The following is a 19,171-nucleotide window of genomic DNA, read 5'->3' as shown; positions in this document are numbered from 1 at the left end:
GTAGCAATCAAGAAGTTATAACTGAATCCGATACTATAAACTCATCATTAGATACATCAATTCAGAGAATACAGGAAACTTTAGAACGCTGGACTAATAGAGGTTCTGGTTGGGGTGTGGATAAAATTGATAGTTTATATTTAGATATAGCAAATTATATGCCTTTCAAAGGTGGTTCTTATATAGATTTACCCCCGTATTATAAGAAGAAAAAAGCCATAATTAACATAAAAAATAAATGCGATGACTGTTTAAGAATGATGATAAGATCTGCATTGTTCCCTGTAGACAAGCATCCGGATAGACCTTCTAGCTATCCCCAAAACGATGGACTCAACTTCGATGGTATAGACAAACCTACACCAATATCGCAAATTGATAAGGTGGAAAAGCAAAATAATTTAGCTATAAATGTTTTCGGACATTCTAAAGGGATTGTTGTACACAGGATAAGTTCCGCTCCGGAACATATTCCCAGAATCAATTCATTTCTGATCGAAAAAGATGGAAAATATCATTATACATGGATAAAGAGTTTAAACAGGCTACTATACGATCAAACAAAACATGCTAGAAAGAAATATTTCTGCGAAAGATGCCTACATGGGTACAGCAGACAAGATCTATTAGAAGCGCATAAAGAATACTGTAGAGGTGTTGGACAGAATGCTATCAGGATCGATATGCCTAAAGAGGGAAAAAATATATTAAAATTTGAACATTATTGTAATCAAATGCCAGTACCGTACGTAATTTACGCCGACTTCGAAGCGCTTATCAAACCCATAGAAAATACCATCCATCCATCAAGATAGTAGTTTTACGTACAAAACTCAAGAACATATTCCTTGTGGGTTTGGATATATAGTTGTAAGGTATGATGGGAAAACAAACACTCCCGTGATTTACAGAGGACCTGATGCAGCGGGAAAGTTCCTAGAATATCTACAAAATGAAGAGAGAATAATCAGGGAAAAATTATCTTGTAAGAAACCCATGCGAATGACGAGGGATGATTGGAGGGTCCATAAGAAGTCAACGAGTTGTCACGTTTGTAATAAACCCCTGGATGGGGATTCCGTAAGAGATCATTGTCACGTCACGGGTAATTATCGGGGAGCCGCGCATAACGAGTGTAACTTGAAACTAAAAATGAATTCTCAAACAATACCCATCCCCGTTGTGTTTCATAACCTTAGGGGATACGATTCACATCTCATTATGCAAGCTATCTCAAAGACCGACGGCGGTTTAACGGGCATTCCTAACAATATGGAAAAATACATATCGTTCTCGTTGACTAAACCTATACATTATAGGGACAAGGATGGGAAATCTAGAATAAAGCAAAGTAATGGGCTTAGATTCATAGACTCTGTACAGTTTCTGTTATCTTCCCTGGACAATTTAGCTAATGCGAACAATCCCGATGACTTCTCGATAACAAATCAATATACCGATAAGATAACTCGTCATTTGTTGCTGAGAAAAGGTGTATATCCTTACGAATATATGGATGATTGGTCTAGATTCGAAGAAACTGAATTACCACCCCTCGAATCATTCTATAGTAACTTAACAGAATCTAGAATAACAGATGCCGATTATGAAAGTCTGGGATAAATTAGGTTGTAAGAATTTAGGCGATTATCACGATCTGTACTTAAAAACCGATGTACTGTTACTCGCCGATATATTCGAGATATTTAGAAAGACATGTTTCAAACAATACGGCTTGGACCCGGCATGGTACTATTCCAGTCCCGGACTATCGTGGGATGCATTGTTGAAGAAGACCGGCGTAGAACTAAAACTACTCACAGATTACGATATGCACTTGTTTATTGAGAAAGGATTAAGAGGTGGTATATCGATGGCAGCGAAAAGGTATTCTAAGGCTAATACTAAACTAGAAAGTGTTTTTACTCGTAAAAACATATGTCTCCCCCCACTCCCCTAACCCCCATTCATTCGTTTACTTCACGTTAAACCCCATCTCTTCATTCCCACCCTCCATTACTAAATAACAGAGACAAAAATAGAACTCCTAGAAATTTCAAACAACTAATGGGCACCACTTCAGCGTCTAATCAACACCACTAATCCCTCAATCATTTACCCACCTCACAGTGTAGTCATCTAAGTAGCACAGTTTTCTTGTTACTGAAGTATTTGTAGAAAATCCACTTAAAGTACTAATAGAGTTTGGACACAAATATATTAATATCCCCAACATATCAGAAATGATGTAGCAATGTTATATGGCACAAAGGAAAGTCTCTGTGATGTAATTGCCCGTGTATCTGACTCTGCAGGTCTTCTACACAATGACATATGTGATGTCATGGAAACTGTAATAGCAAAAGGCACCACTTCAGTGCTGGGTTAATGTGTATACAAAGTTTCGCAAAAAAATATTAAACGGTTTCTGAGTTATGGTCAGGAAACAAAGCTTACCCCCATTCAGAGCCTATGTTCAACTTATCTCCATGGAAACGAGAAAAAATAAAAATGTCAAAAATCTCATAATAGCAAAAGGCACTACTTCAGTGCTGGGTTAATGTGTATACAAAGTTTCGCGAAAAAATATTAAACGGTTTCCAAGTTATGGTCCGGAAACCAAGCTTACCCCCATTCAGAGTCTATGTTCAAGTTATCTCCATGGAAACGAGAAAAAATAAAAATGTCAAAAATCTCTAAATAGCAAAAGGCACCACTTCAGTGCTGGGTTAATGTGTATACAAAGTTTCGCGAAAAAATATTAAACGGTTTCTGAGTTATGGTCCGGAAACGGTGGGAACGCCGAGGCCGACGGGAACCGTGCCAAAAACAATATGTCTCCCTCCATTCTGGGGGAGACATAATTAGTGGAAGGATACGATCCGAGTAAACCCGACACTCATATATTATATCTTGACGCTAACAATTTGTACGGATGGGCTATGAGTCAACCTTTACCCACGGGTGGTTTTGAATGGGTCGATGATATCAATGTGAATAATATCCATAATATCAATGTGAATGATGTGAATAAAGGGTACATACTAGAAGTTGACTTGGAATATCCAAGTTCGTTACATAAAGACCATAACAGTTATCCGCTAGCTCCCGAAAGATTAATGGTTAATAAAGACTGGATGTCGGAATATCAACACTCCTTGATGGGTAATAGTAGGTTAGCTAACGTAGAAAAACTCGTACCAAATTTGATGGATAAGACAAAATATATAGTTCACTACAGAAATCTCAAGTTGTATCTATCGTTAGGTATGAAACTTAAGAAAATACACAGAGTTCTAAAGTTCGATCAAGGCCCTTGGATGGAGCCCTATATAAGGTTGAACACAGATTTAAGAAAGATAGCTACCAGCGATTTCGAAAAGAATCTGTATAAGCTCATGAATAACTCAGTATTTGGTAAAACTATGGAGAATCTAAGCAAGCGTGTTGATGTTAAATTAGTCAGATCTAATGAGGAAGAAAGACTCAGGAAACTTATAGCCAGTCCGGCTTTTAACAGAAGCAAGATATTCGATAACAACTTAGCCGCGTTGCATATGCAGAAGAGTAATATAAAATTCAACAGACCGGTGTACGTCGGTCTGAGTATTCTCGACTTGTCAAAACACTTAATGTATGACTTTTATTACAACGAACTTAAGAAGCTAATACGGCGATAGATGCGAGGTGTTATATACCGACACAGATTGTTTGTTGATGGAAAAACAAACCGAGGATGTGTATAAGGATATGGCAGAAAAAATAGATATGTACGACACGAGCGATTACCCAAAAGATAATCCACTGCACAGCGTAGTAAATAAAAAGGTGTTAGGTAAGATGAAGGATGAATGTGCTGGGACCCCTATAGCAGAGTATGTAGGATTAAGACCTAAGATGTATTCTATAAGGAAGTCCGATAATGGGGAGATAAGAAAAGCTAAGGGCGTTAAGAAGTATGTTGTAAAAAAGCATATCAAACACGAACAGTATAAAGAATCATTATTCAACGGTAGAACGTTCAAACACGAGATGAACTCTTTTTAAGAAGTTACAATCATAGGATATATGGATTAAGAATGAACAAGACATCATTATCCCCCTTAGATACAAAGAGATGGATTGATAATGATGGTGTAACTACCTATGCTTATGGTTATGGTGGTAATACCGTACCGTCGGGAACTATGAAAAACTCTTCTCGTACAAATGCCCTACCCGGTCCATCTTGAAGATAATAAAGAATAGGCTCTCCTTCTTTCGTAACCAATCGACTAATGTTATACGACTTAAGGGACCATATGGGATCGGTTGCACGACGTAGGCCTCCTTCGAGTTCACCGGCCTGGTATAAATATCTTACCCTTACTCTATCCGGAAGTTTTCGTTCTTTGCCTCTCCTCGGTGCTGAAGATTCGGAAGTCACGGATTTCATTTTAATAGCATTGGATGGTTTCTTCCCTATTAATCTCGTCACCTCATTATTCAGCGCTGATACAACGGCTGATAATCGTGTCACCCATTCGGTTGATCTCAATCGTTCCGATTTCATTTCGATCCCATACTGATAGCCAAACAAACATTCCGCTAATGTCCTGTTAAATCTTTCGACGATAGCTTGACTGCGGTGGGCCTCTCTTTCACCACGGACGATTTCGACATCGTGCTTTGTTAACAGTTTAGTTACCGATCCCATAAACTAACGACTGGGATCTACTTGAAATAGCTTAGGCCATTTTAGCGGTCCGCGTTTATATATGCGACTCAGTGCATTAGCTACCTCTGTTGATTCTTTCGATGTTAATGGCTCTGCCTCTTTGTATCGACTAGCCACATCCACTACTGTTAAAGCGTATTTATACGTTTTGCGTTTTACCTTATCGTGGGGAAGAAACAAGAGGTCAGCCTGATGAACTTCATTCGTTATAAAAATATCAAACTTCTTCCTCGGGATATAACGCGGTGCCGGTAAATATATCTGCCACAACGCTTGTTTCTTTAACCAATCCTTGGCCACATCTTTAGATACCTTAGCCGCGGTGGCTAATTTTTTTATTGCTCCTACACCTTTCCAATATCCTCGTGGGCTATAGTAAATTTTATTCATTATTAATTAATATTGATGTTTCTTTTAATATGACTCATGACTATCGTTGAATCGCATAGTCATTTTGGCATAAAAATTCCCCCTGTATAGGTGGTATAGGTATATGAATCCTGCTCCAGTGGAAGTGAGCCAGAACCATCATTACCTATAAAAAATTATATCATAGACTCCAGGTGGTGGTGAGCTGGAGTCAATTTAACTTAATCTTATGACTATCGTTGAATCACATCATCATTTACGCATAAAAAATCCCCCCTGTAGTAATAGTATAGGTAATAAATCTGGCTCCAGTGGAAGTGAGCCAGAACCATCATTACCTATACTACTCATGTCAACATCACTCATCACATCTCAACATCACTCAGCACATGTCAACATCACTCATCACATGTCAACATCACTCAGCACATGTCAACATCACATGTCAACATCACTCATGTCAGTATACTGTGCCTGAGTGGTGTATTCATGTTAAACTGTGACATTGGCAAGCACCACAGAATCACCATTAGTCTGGACTAGTACAAGCAGCCACACACACATGCATGCCTTTGAAACTCCATTTCACCTAACCTTACATGACATGACATGTGAGCATCACTCATCACAAGTCACTCATTACATGGTGCCATCAGAATGCCAGGACAGACTTCAACTTATTCATATGGTACAGATCAAATAAACATGAAATACATCACTTAAACATTAGGGTCATTTGTCGTGGTGTTTTCCATTTGAGCAGTAGTTACATTGGAAAGAAAGATAAATTTATACATTAAATATCTGCTTGGAGACATGCACATTACCTGGCAAGTCTTTCCAAGGCCCATCTCATCCCCCAGAATACAGCCATGACCTTGCTGGCAGCAGTTAATCAGCCAGTTCACCCCCTCCAGCTGGTATGGGCGCAGAGCGAGGTCTGTACAGAGATAATTACATTGACAAATTAATAAAAGTGCAGAGGCATTAAAACTTTCTCATTGAGATGAATAAAATATTGTGTTGAAGACGTATAGTTTCTGTAATTATGGAAAATGAAACATCAAATCAACAAGCAACTTGGTGAAGTACGCCTCCTGTCAGTACAGACAGTGTCACAGTGACAATATATACCACCATCAGTGGAAGCTTCAACCACAACGCTGTGTCATAACACCTGACAGGTCACAGCTGCACTAGCTGAATAAACTTAGCATCAAACAGCATCTGTATACGAGTGAAGGGTTTACCCATTTAGGTAGAAACCATTGTCAGTAACATTACAGCGACATGACCATGGTGATGACAGAATGTCAATGACAGATTGTACTGTCACCACAGCTTGACTGACCCTTCACCATGTCATGGCAAGAGGAGCGGCATTCAGTTACATTTTATATAACTTCAATCATGTCAATGGCCATGAAAACATCAGTGAAGTAATTCTAATAGTTCAGTGTTACTTGGCATTGCCTTTTCAAGAACCTCTTCTGCTCCAGTGGCTGTGAACCAGTGTATCGGCTGTGAACCAGGGTACTGGCTGTGAACCAGTGTATTGGCTGTGAACCAGTGTATTGACTGTGAACCAGTGTATTGGCTGTGAACCAGTGTATTGGCTGTGGACCAGTGTACTGGCTGTGAACCAGTGTATCGGCTATGAACCATAGTACTGGCTGTGAACCAGTGTACTGGCTGTAAACAAGGGTATCGGCTGTGAACCAGTGTATCGGCTGTGAACCAGTGTACTGGCTGTGAACCAGTGTATCGGCTGTGAACCAGTGTATCGGCTGTGAACCAGTGTACTGGCTGTGAATCAGTGTATCGGCTGTGAACCAGTGTATCGGCTGTGAACCAGTGTACTGGCTGTGAACCAGTGTACTGGCTGTAAACAAGGGTATCGGCTGTGAACCAGTGTATCGGCTGTGAACCAGTGTACTGGCTGTGAACCAGTGTACTGGCTGTGAACCAGTGTATCGGCTGTGAACCAGTGTACTGGCTGTGAACCAGTGTACTGGCTGTGAACCAGTGTACTGGCTGTGAACCAGTGTATCGGCTGTGAACCAGTGTATTGACTGTGAACCAGTGTACTGGCTGTGAACCAGTGTATCGGCTGTGAACCAGTGTATCGGCTGTGAACCAGTGTATCGGCTGTGAACCAGTGTATCGGCTGTGGACCAGTGTACTGGCTGTGAACCAGTGTATCGGCTATGAACCATAGTACTGGCTGTGAACCAGTGTACTGGCTGTAAACAAGGGTATCGGCTGTGAACCAGTGTATCGGCTGTGAACCAGTGTACTGGCTGTGAACCAGTGTATCGGCTGTGAACCAGTGTATCGGCTGTGAACCAGTGTACTGGCTGTGAATCAGTGTATCGGCTGTGAACCAGTGTATCGGCTGTGAACCAGTGTACTGGCTGTGAACCAGTGTACTGGCTGTAAACAAGGGTATCGGCTGTGAACCAGTGTATCGGCTGTGAACCAGTGTACTGGCTGTGAACCAGTGTACTGGCTGTGAACCAGTGTATCGGCTGTGAACCAGTGTACTGGCTGTGAACCAGTGTACTGGCTGTGAACCAGTGTACTGGCTGTGAACCAGTGTATCGGCTGTGAACCAGTGTATTGACTGTGAACCAGTGTACTGGCTGTGAACCAGTGTATCGGCTGTGAACCAGTGTATCGGCTGTGAACCAGTGTATCGGCTGTGAACCAGTGTATCGGCTGTGAACCAGTGTACTGGCTGTGAACCAGTGTATCGGCTGTGAACCAGTGTATCGGCTGTGAACCAGTGTACTGGCTGTGAACCAGTGTACTGGCTGTGAACCAGTGTATCGGCTGTGAACCAGTGTATCGGCGGTGAACCAGTGTATCGGCTGTGAACCAGTGTATCGGCTGTGAACCAGTAAGCCATTACCAGTCGGTAAGCTCCTGCTGCATTTATTTTCTAGGAATGCTTTGACCTAAAAACTGAAAATCTAATATCATGCCTTCAGCATGTTCAATGTGCATTGTCTTGATATAAATTCATATTCAATGAGAACTCAATATCATGGCTGCGACCAGAAATCTTCATAAACATGTCAGTTGTGCTTCTTTATCCACACCTCTATAATGTCTAAAACAATAATTACTCGCAAAATATTAAACATTCCAGGCAAATATTTCCCAAATGCTAAGCCTAAACAAATCACTGTAGCAGTATGACTGGGAATAGTGACTTCATGTGAGAGTCCCAAGATGTTCTGCAACACCATGTTTATGACAAGTATTTCCTGTTCCAGCAAGTGTCCAGTGCACATGTCCCTTGGGCACGCCAGAAACCTATGATTGTGGGTTCGAATCCCGGTTCGCCTCGATTATGTTTTTAGGTTTGTCAGCACCATACCCGTGCTCATGGGTTTCACCGAAGTGGTAAACCTCTAAGACCTGCATCACTTCGGGCTATCCTCCCACATTAAGCTGACATGCTGTGATATAACTGGAATAACAGTTAAAAGCGGCATTAAACCCAACTCACTCACACTCCAGTGCACATGGTGTGTTCTGATGGTGACAGCGATCATTTCCAGAATCAAGTCCTGCAGATAGCCAGTGTTTACAACTATTTATACAACATCTTTTGTTTTTTTCATGGGCAATGTATTGCTTGACCCCCAAAATATTCAAAGAATCTGAAAATCTGTTACAGTTTACTTTTGCCCTTGAGGTGCCATTAAGCTTGATGTCAATGGTAATTCTGGTGATATATACATCTACTCATTAAACAACAAACAAAACTCATGGGGGAGATCAGGAGATCTTTCTCCCCTCAAACTTGGTAATTTTGTAAAAGTGCAAAGGTTAATTAACACTCATGAGAACACATAAGATATACTTTAAAAATACCAACAGATATTTACAATGCTTACATCAAGATATAATTAATACAATTAAGTTTGATTTAGTAAGTTGTTATTTATTGTAAAAAAAGAAAGAAGGAATTTGTTGACCTGCTATCTGTCACACAATGTTATGCAGTGTGTGAAATAAAACAAATTGCCAGGCTGCCATCAGGACCACAGACTATAGAAGCTGTAGGCCTGACTAAATTCTTCAGGTTCTCATTTACAGGGAAACAACACTCCAACTTTCAGTCGTCTTGCCGGCACCATTTTAATTAGCCCGTGTAATCACCAGAAGCCAATCAGTGCCAGGGACCCAACAAACTGGGCTTCTGACAGGGAGGGGTAATCCCCTTAAGTTCATCTGCATGTGTAAATGTGTATGTACAATTGTGTAGTTTGCTATACAGAAAACAAGTGTACATACAGTAAACTACGGTTATAACAAACACGCTTATAACGAACTGACCGATATAACGAACTTATTTTAAAGTCCCGGCCATTTGTTGTATATATGCTGCATATATGCTTATAACGAACTACGGTTATAACAAACTAAAATTAGTGGTCCCTTTGAGTTCGTTATAACCGTAGTTTACTGTATTATTTTTGTAACAATGAAATTCAGTTCATATACTCAAAAGCAATGACCCTTATTTTTCAGGCAAATTGCATATATAATACAACAATTACTACTCCTTGTTGTCAACCATGTCTATGGTATAACCCTCCACCTGTGTAGTTGTCGTCATTCACTTGATGCTCAGTTAATGACTTTATTACCAGGCCTCAAAGTTTAAATTTTTACCAAGTAGCCAAATTCCTACAAGTAGTTTTTTCCAGGTAGCCAGTGGTAAAATCAAGAAGTCAAGCCAATATTGTAGGTAGACAAAAGCATTTGAAATGATCTTTTATCAAATAACTATTATATGTACAAGTCATAGCACTAGTCTTGGAATTGTATATAGTGGAAACTGTACTTGAGTTTTGTTATTTGTGACTCGACCAATGATGCAATTTATATTAATACTAGATTACATAGGTATATCCTTGCTTATCCAATAAACTATCAACTAAAATAAAATACTAATTACATTAATATTTATGTATTTTGGTTCATTGTTGACTTTAGGAGGAATTATTTGCGAGTACAATTAGTAGCAGACATAACTATTTTTGTGTCTACATATGTGTAACAATAGAAGTTAGTCACCACAATATATTTTTCAAAGTAGTCATTTGGCTACCTCTGAAATTTAGACAGTAGACAAATTGAAATTTAGGTCGGCATTGGCGACCATTTTAGTTGTAACTTTGAGGCCTGATTATAGGTATAATTAGTGGTAGCACTACTCAGATTACCAAACAAAGTCTGTAAAATATCCCACTAATGTTCACTGCTGCCTATGAGGGTGTCAGGGAACTAAAGCACTCAGTGCTTTGCATTGTGTCTGGGGTAATTATTGGATCTACGATTGGGTTATATATATGGGCTGATGTGGTGAATGTAATACATACTATGTAATATGCACGTGGCAGCACAGTAAGAGAGGAAGGATCAAAGGGTTAACTGATAATATGTAGATTTATTAATCACTGTTATCTTGCACAGTCAATTTGTCAAAAACAAGAGTTTATATGTGTAAATTTTCTAAAGCTGACAGAATACACCCATATCTGAGCGTGATGTGCCAACGTAAAAACAACATACTCTGTTCAAAGGATTAGCCGATAATACGTTAATTGATTGCTCATTGTTATCTGACTATGGATTTTTAAAAGAACCATGGACATCATGAATATAGTTGTAAAGTGTGCTATCTCAGCTGACCAATGCGCCTTGACACCTATGTGAAACACCTGAAACATGATCAGTTGAAAAATGAACACGGGTCATAATATCCAGAAACAGTACACTATATATATTTATATTTTATAATATTAGATTGTTACGAAGACATGTGACATTGAACAAGCCTCTTTGCAGAGCTGCAGATGAATGGGTGTTGTTCCTTTATATGGATATCTGTGGATACATTCCTCGAACAAGGTAACAGCTGATTGCTATTTCCGGCTTAGTTTATGAGCAAATATACACAGCAATCTTTATCTCTGCATATAAAGCAATGCCTAGCAGAAAAGAAAATACAATTTAAATGGTAAATCATCATGTTTATTGATAATTTATCTGAATTTCACATTCTTATTGATCAAGTTTGTTATCACCTGTTATTTTCCTGAATTCCCTGAAGGGATACTATGTACAGGTTTTTTTTATTGTAAATAATATGATAGCTTCACCCTTTCAAGTCGTAATGCATTAATCAACAACCTAACACAAGTCACATTGTCTGAAGTTCTTTATTGTAAATATATACATTTGTAATGATACAAGGATCCCTCGTTCTTTAATTGATACTCGCATTGGTGTTGCTTCGCACAGCGCAGCGAGATTACCACAAGTCAAACCAGTCAAAACAATAGTCCATAACAAGCAAATTTTGAACATGCGAAGAAAAAGGCCCATCCATATTTCAAAACTTTCAAACTTGGAGTGGAGAGAGAGAGCTTTATTTCAGTAAAGGGGCCACCAGCCCATTTAATTTAAAAATACATGATATCAGAGTTAGACAATTTCAACGCCAATGAGAAAGTTTTTACGCTTTTTAAAAGCAAGAAATATATATTTAGCTAAAGCAATAATTATGCATGGAGTTACAAATTTATCAAAAGTTACATTTGTGTAAAAATAATAAGGTAGAACATTACGTCTCAAACTGTCATAATATGGACATTATAAACAAAAATAATATTCAGATTCCACTTCAGGTCTTACACAAAATGGACATAGTCTCTTAGCTCTAGGTATATTGTACTTCCTTCCATTTTCAATTTGCAAAGTATGACCAGAACATCTAAATTTACTCAAAGCAATACGATAGGCACTTACTGAATACAATCTAGATAATTTCAAATTATATTGCTTAATACAAGAATAAAAAGAAAGTTCTGAGTAAGTTCTTAAACTGCAAGACCACTTTTAGTTAACTATACCAATACATCTTGTCTTAAAGTTATCAATAAAACCAATATGATTTACTACTTGACTATTCCAAACATGGCCAAAACCATATGAATAAAGAAGTTGTTTTACTTTTAGTGCCCAGCAATTTATTCCTTTTTCTGCCAGATTGTATTGATATGAATAAGCATGGCTAAGGATTATATTAGTTTTTTGAGAAACAAGTCGGAGCCAATATTTGACAAAACGAATGTGTTGATTGACTTTAAGTGAATAACGTCCAAGCTCACCAAGAGCAACTATATTGGGTGAAAGCCCCATATCTCTGAGCAGTAGAGAAGAACAGGTAGTATTTTAACATCAAATATCTGTAAAAGTACATTATAAGGAAGTTTCATAACATCCCTTGAGCCTGATTTTAAGGCGAGAAGATATCTTGTCGCTTGTAGAGCTAGTGTCTTCTGTGTAAAGTACCAACTACCAGATGATGAAAGATGAACACCTAAGTATCTATAAGTAGGAACAATTTCTACAATGTCAGTGCCAAACCAAAACTTTTCATATCTTCTAAGACGACCACTACATCTAAATACAATAACTTTACTTTTGCTTATATTAATAGACAGGCATAGGCGTCTTTGCAACCCCACTACTGTACTATCGAATAAGACCATATCATCTGCAAACATTAGAATATAAAGTTCAATCATTCCTAATTGGATATTACGCTGCCCGTCTGAATTAAGAAAATCAACAATATCATTTACAAGAATGAAAACATAAAGGGAGATCACTCACATCCCTGTCATACACCTGACTGGCAATGGAAAAAGTCTGTGTAGCCACCATTAACAAATATACAAGATTTAACGTTTTCATACATATTTTTAAGTATTCTAAATATTTTACCATTAACAATACCTTTCTTGAACTGAACTGAACTTTATTTACACTCAGGCCGCTATCAGCAGCATCAGAGGTACAAAATTATTTCAACAACATAATACATAATACATATACATATTTAATTATAGAATATATACAAAAACATCTTGGCCGAGCATGCATGCATATTTATACAGATTTACTATGGTAGCAATATATATGCAATTCAAAAAGAGGGAGAGTTACTTGATAGGTTTAAACAATGACAGGAGGATTTTACAGAACTTGGATAGTTTTCTCAATGTTCCTAGTCGTGAATTATTGAAAAGTAAATTCATTTTATGCATATTGGGTTTAATGTAGTAGAATCTGTGGAAAAAATGTTTCTTTCGTTTTCTAAAGACGGAAAAATAAACAAATAATGAAATTCATCACCTATGTCAGATAATTTGCAAAGTTGGCATTTCCTTTCGGTTAAAGGTATTTTTACTCCATCTCCCAGTTTCAATAGGTAGATTATGATTACAAGTTCTAAACTTAAGTAAGACTCCCCACGCGTTTTCCTGCAGTACGTTTAAATAATATTCAAAATTTAGGCAATCATTTTTGATGATACTATTTGTGCCTTTTGAAGACTTATCCCTTGTACTGGTCCAACACTGTAGGTTAATGTCATTTATTTTTTCATGGACTAGATGTTTTAGGTATGAGGGATTTTTGAAACTTTGTGAAAACAAAATGTAGCTGAATCCATGTTCATCAAAAGTTCGTTTGATATATGTAATCTATTTATGTTTACATTTTCCAAATAGACCATCATTAAATAACAACTTGTGTACAAGAAAGGATAATTTAGATGATTTTCCGGGAAGTAATTTTGCCCAAAAACTTATCATTCTCATTTTGGCGATGTTTGATAGATGGAGTCTTCCAAGTTCCCCATGTACCATGAAATTTGGAGTACATTTTCTTAATGATAAAAGATATTTTAGGAAATGCAAATGTAAACTTTCTAGAGCTTTGCATCCGTAGAGAAGATCTGGTACAACCATACTTTCAAAAAGCGGCAGTTGACATTTAAGTGATATACCATATTCGACGTAATAAGTGCCCAGGGCGCTCTCAAAAATAGGGGGCTCTTATTAGAATATTACTTTGGTGGAAGTTGAAAGATAAATTTCGTAGTTTATGCTGACAGCCTGAACTGTTTATATACGACAGATGCATTTTTCCAGAATTTAATGGCCCATAATTAAGGGTGCATATAACACACGAGTGTGTATTATACACGAATAAATAAGTCTTGTGTACATTGATAAATCGGAAGGGGTGCTAATTGGGATTGTTCACAAGCCAATATATAAGCAAATATCGCCATGGGCGCTTATTACATCGAATACGGTATTTAACTTCCGTCCTTGGCATAAAACATAGAACATAGCTTTCGTTGCTTGTTCTATTAGTTTTTTCTTTGTTAAAGTGAATTTCGAATTTTTTTGAAAGATAACACCAAGGTTTCAACTTTATCCAAAACAACATGACCAATTTTGAAATTATGTTTATAATCAGTTTTTGATCCGCCAAATATTAACATTTTAGTTTTGGTAGTATTAACCTTAAGTCTCTAGTGTATACAATAATTATGAAATGAGTCTAACATATGTTTTAGATCATAAGCTTTTGTGGCCAATAGCACTGCATCATCTGCGTACAGTAATACAAATGGTGTGACAATATGTTCTATTCGATCATAGAATTCATCTGGTTTCAATTGGACACCTTTACAAGAGATGCCTCGAGGTCATTTAAAAATATTGCAAACAAGACAGGCGACAGGTTTTCTCCTTGTCTTACTCCAGATTTACATGAAAAGAAACCTGTTAAATTACCATTACAGGAAACACATGATTTGAGATTCTGGCACATATTATAAATAACGTTAAAACAGTTTCCAGATATGTTATTTTGTAATAGTTTTTGCCAAAGTCCTGGTCGCCAAACTGTCAAATGCTTTCTGAAAATCTACAAATGCACAAAATAATTTCTTTTTCCTAGCTTTCAATTATTCCATGAGGTTATATAGAGCAAAGATGTGATCACTGGTAGAATAACCCTTTCTGAAACCTGCCTGAGCTTCCGACAATATGGAGTTTGTTTCGATGAATGTTTGTATACGGTTATTTAAAACTCCTGTGAAAAGCTTACCAAAACAGCTGAGCAGGGTGATAGGTCTGTAATTTTCGGGGTTTTGTGGGTCACCTTTACCCTTAAAAATGGGTTTGATAACACCTACTAACCATTTTTCTGGAAATGTACAATCAAGAACCATGTTAAAAAGTTTGATATAAATATCTATGAAGACATTAATTGTGTTTGAAATATATCCATTAATTATATTATCAAGACAAAACGTTTTGTTATTTTTTAAATTCTGCACAGTTTATAATTTCACTTCTTGTTATAGCTGCATTAAGTATTGTGCTTTCTTCCATGTTTACTTTACGTAGATTATCAATATCAAAGTCGTCATCTGCCGAAACTTCATATAAAGATTTAAAAAAGCTGAATAATGCTTCACTATCTGGAGTTTGTAAAATAAACTTGTCCTACACACTGAATCCAACGCTGACTTAAGATCTATGAACTCACAATAGAATCTACTACTAGAACTATCTTGATCTGTCCAATCGTTTAAACCTTTACACATTATCTTAGCAAATATTTTCCCTGAACACTCAAGTATAAAGAGATGGGTCTATAATCAGAAGGGTTGTTTCTACTGCCTTTTTTTAATAGAGGCATAATTACACCCAGTGACCAGGCTTTAGGATAAACAACATTATTTAAAATGAGATCAAATAGTGAAAGTAACATTTCAATACATATGGTAGGGGCATTTTGAAAAAATTCTATCGGTATTCGATCACTATAACCAGGGGACTAACCATTTTCATATCATTTATAGTCTAGCATCAACTATTTCGCTGTGAGTTATATATCTATATCAAGTTCACTGTTTATATAAATATTATCTTCAATAGTAGAATCAGACAAGGATAACACAAAATTGTTTATGTAATTATAAAAGTCTTGCTGTTATTCGTATGGGAAGTTATTACCGTATTCGACGTAATAAGCGCCCCGCTCTAATAAGCGCCCACGGCGTTATTTGCTAATATAATGGTTAGTGAACAATCCCAGTTAGCACCCTTTCCGATTGATCAATGTACACAAGACTTATTTATTTGTGTATAATACGTACTCGTTTGTTATATGCACCCTTAATTATGGGCAATTTAATTCTCGAAAATTTATCTATTGTGTATAATACACACAGGTTCTTCTTTCATATCATTTCAGGCTGTAAGAATAAACTACAAAATTTACAATCGTTTTTAATCTCACCAAAATTATATTCTAATAAGAGGCCCCTATTTCTAATTTTGAGAGCGCCCTGGGCGCTTATTACGTCGAATAAGGTATTAAACACACTCTTAAAATGATTCACAAAATGGTTGGCGTCACACTTGGAGTGTTGTTTCCCTTTAAAGAAACTCCAGCTCATTGTGACAACAAAAATTAACATTAACATGCGCATAAAGGTAAACAATCGCTTGCTGATCACATGGCAAACAAGCCAAGCGCCGCGATCGGGATGTCCTACAGTCAAGACATGACAAGTCTTGATTGTGTGACGCATCGCGGCTCTCGGGTATTGATAAACGAGTGGTAGTGCCCGTGGTAAAGTGAAGGCTTAACATTAGGATTAACTCATTAGCCTTGCATAACTTCAAGCTGGCAACGTGGGTTCGATTATCCACGCGATGCTAATATTGGAATCCTCAAAAATGCGCCCAGTTAAGTGCACAAGCCTCTACTGCATCAGTGGTGTAAATTATAGACACTCATACTGACCACCCCATCCTAGTTCTTGAAGTGATTCAACTGAATCTATTGCGTCAGGTATATCCCTTAATGACATTTCTTTTCGCCTGTCAGCTTCTTTTAACGTGTCACCTATTCAAAAATATTCACTCAATTGTCAATTACAACAATCTCGGCAAAATTGTGACATTAGAGACAGGACCCAGCTCAGCTATTCAAGCTCCTTCCCAGCGCGTGACACATTCGTTACACTCTCGGTAGTATATAGAGCTCGGCGAACGGGATGGCTATGCTAAGCAAGTTGACGACGCGCATAGGGAGCCGGGAACCAGCTTAGTGGCAGCGATAGCAGACAATATACAAGCTCCTCACAGCGATAGCCCGTTCGCGGAGCGCTGCCTTCAGTCATAACTCCTCACTGTGACAGGTGGCCACAACCATGCTTGGAATGTTTACAAACAAGTGACGCCGAATACACTTATCGCTGCTGAATTACTTTCTTCTTTGTCAATTTGAATTTCTGTTTCATTAAAACTATCGTGTTGTTGATATAGTAAGAATGTAAGGGAGAAGTTGGTTGATATTCCGTTAGTCTGCAATCTCGAACCAATCTGATTATTAAAACAACAAAGTAAATTCATCTGGAAAACATCGTCAGTCGTAAACCTTTTCAAAATGAAATATGATGGCATTCCCAAAGACATAAACAAAAGTATAAACGTTACTACATTTTGGGTTAGAGAGCAAATTTCAAGATTCTTGTAATGGCCGCGCCCACACTGGTGACAGCGATGTTACCGAGAGTGTAACGAAGGTGTCACGCACTGGGAAGGAGCTTGCTTGTACAACAAGCTCCTTCCCAGCGCGGGACACCTTCGTTGGACTCTCGGTAAAATAGTATAGAGAGCTCTCACAATCCGTCGCAGTGGTGAATCAGCATAATACCACTGCCACAGGCTAATTTGCATATCACGTGACCGGACTTTTCTCTTCTTGTAAACAAACGCGCTTTTTCAGAAATCAGTATAGAACGGACTAATGCAAGTATTTGGGGGCGCTTTACATATTGTTTTGCATAACGATATAGATATGCTACTACAACTGCGACAGTGAGTTGCATGACAATATATATTTATGCATCAAAGTGACTGTGTCGCTAGCTCTCCGTTGGGCTTCGATGACAGCACGTGGAGCCGTACAACAAATGTAAACATAGGATAACTACGCAAAAACAAGTAGATTTTTACGTATTTGCATACTTTCTCAATGAAAGTTAACCATTCTTTGACATTTGTTTATGAAAATGTGTAGACTTGTCAAACATGAAAAGGATGAAAAGCATATGCAATATCTTGACTGGACTGTGAAAGATGTGACGAATCGTCACATGGCGCTGGCCTGTGGCAGAGATACTATGCTAGCTGGCTGCCGGCCGCATGGAACTCTGGGTAGAAGAGTGGAGAGCTCTGTGAACGGACTATCGCTGTGAGGAGCTTGCTTGTACAAATTGCAAGGGAAGATAACTCTGATCATTGTTCAATACCACCAGATGGCATAAAGTAGCCCGTCCAAGATGTCTGCCAAAGGAAAATATCAATATTTTGATTGAATTAAACCGGTAAAATTGTCGAAATGGACCTAAAGCAAAGACTGAAGTCTCTGATAGGGCGACAGGTAGTTATCACACGTTCTGCGTCATACTATAGTGTAGTATCATGTATTCTTCTAACGTGCAAACACATCACAGTGATATCGTCACTTTTGCACCGACTAGACCTGGACCTCTATACAGACGTAAGGCGTTAGGATTAATCACCAGCTAACTTACAAGAGAACTTTGATCAAGAGCATCAACACGGCGCAAAGAATTTTTGCAGCATGCCTACCTATTGAGGTCCTAAAGCGCACGTGTGTAAACCAGAAGATCAATCTCATTAAAATAAGATCTTAGTTCTCGCTATCGCTAAACAAAGATCAGAGGACATCTCATTACGGGACAAGTCAGAACGACCTTGCATCCGACCAATCAAAGCGTTGCTTACCAGATCATGATAGTGACAGTCGGAAGGTGTTTTCTGATCATGCGGGGTAGAACAGATCTTCAGCAACCAATGTTTGCTGTAAAAGGTAACTATGCTTGTCGTATGAGGCGACTAACGGGATCGAGGGAGGTGGGGGGGGGGGTCAGGCACACTGACTTGGTTGATTCATGTAATCGAGGGGCGGTCGGGTAGCCCTGTGGTTAAAGCGTTCGCTCGTCACGCCGAAGACCCGGGTTCGATTCCCGACATGGGTACAATGTGTGAAACCCATTTCTGGTGTCCCCCGCCGTGATATTGCTGGAATATTGCTAAAAGCGGCGTAAAACCATACTCACTCACTCACTCACTCATGTAATCGATCACAATTGTGTGG

General features: G+C 38.3%; 2 protein-coding genes across 2 annotated transcripts in view; one reads left to right on the top strand and one right to left on the bottom strand.

Annotated features, from left to right (window-relative positions):
• Positions 1–16,986, bottom strand: part of LOC124120075 (chromodomain-helicase-DNA-binding protein 1-like) — a 112,553-nt gene extending 95,567 nt beyond the window's left edge. The window contains exons 1-2 of the mRNA XM_048386022.1: positions 16,787–16,986; positions 5,914–6,026 (exon numbers count right to left, since the gene is read on the bottom strand). Of these exons, the coding sequence (XP_048241979.1) occupies positions 5,914–6,026; positions 16,787–16,853 (180 nt within the window). The 5' untranslated portion in view covers positions 16,854–16,986. The remainder of the gene's footprint in view (positions 1–5,913; positions 6,027–16,786) is intronic.
• A 1,278-nt stretch (positions 16,987–18,264) lies between these two features.
• Positions 18,265–19,171, top strand: part of LOC124120077 (syndetin-like) — a 66,947-nt gene continuing 66,040 nt past the window's right edge. Inside the window, exon 1 of the mRNA XM_046482815.2 lies at positions 18,265–18,430. Within this exon, the coding sequence (XP_046338771.1) occupies positions 18,389–18,430 (42 nt within the window). The 5' untranslated portion in view covers positions 18,265–18,388. The remainder of the gene's footprint in view (positions 18,431–19,171) is intronic.

The sequence above is a fragment of the Haliotis rufescens genome, unplaced genomic scaffold, assembly GCF_023055435.1.
Source record: "Haliotis rufescens isolate VD_foot unplaced genomic scaffold, xgHalRufe1.0.p SCAF_6, whole genome shotgun sequence".
Taxonomy (NCBI): Eukaryota; Metazoa; Mollusca; class Gastropoda; order Lepetellida; family Haliotidae; genus Haliotis; species Haliotis rufescens.
The sequence above is the reverse complement of the archived record's forward strand: the minus strand, read 5'-3'. Positions and strand labels throughout refer to the sequence as shown.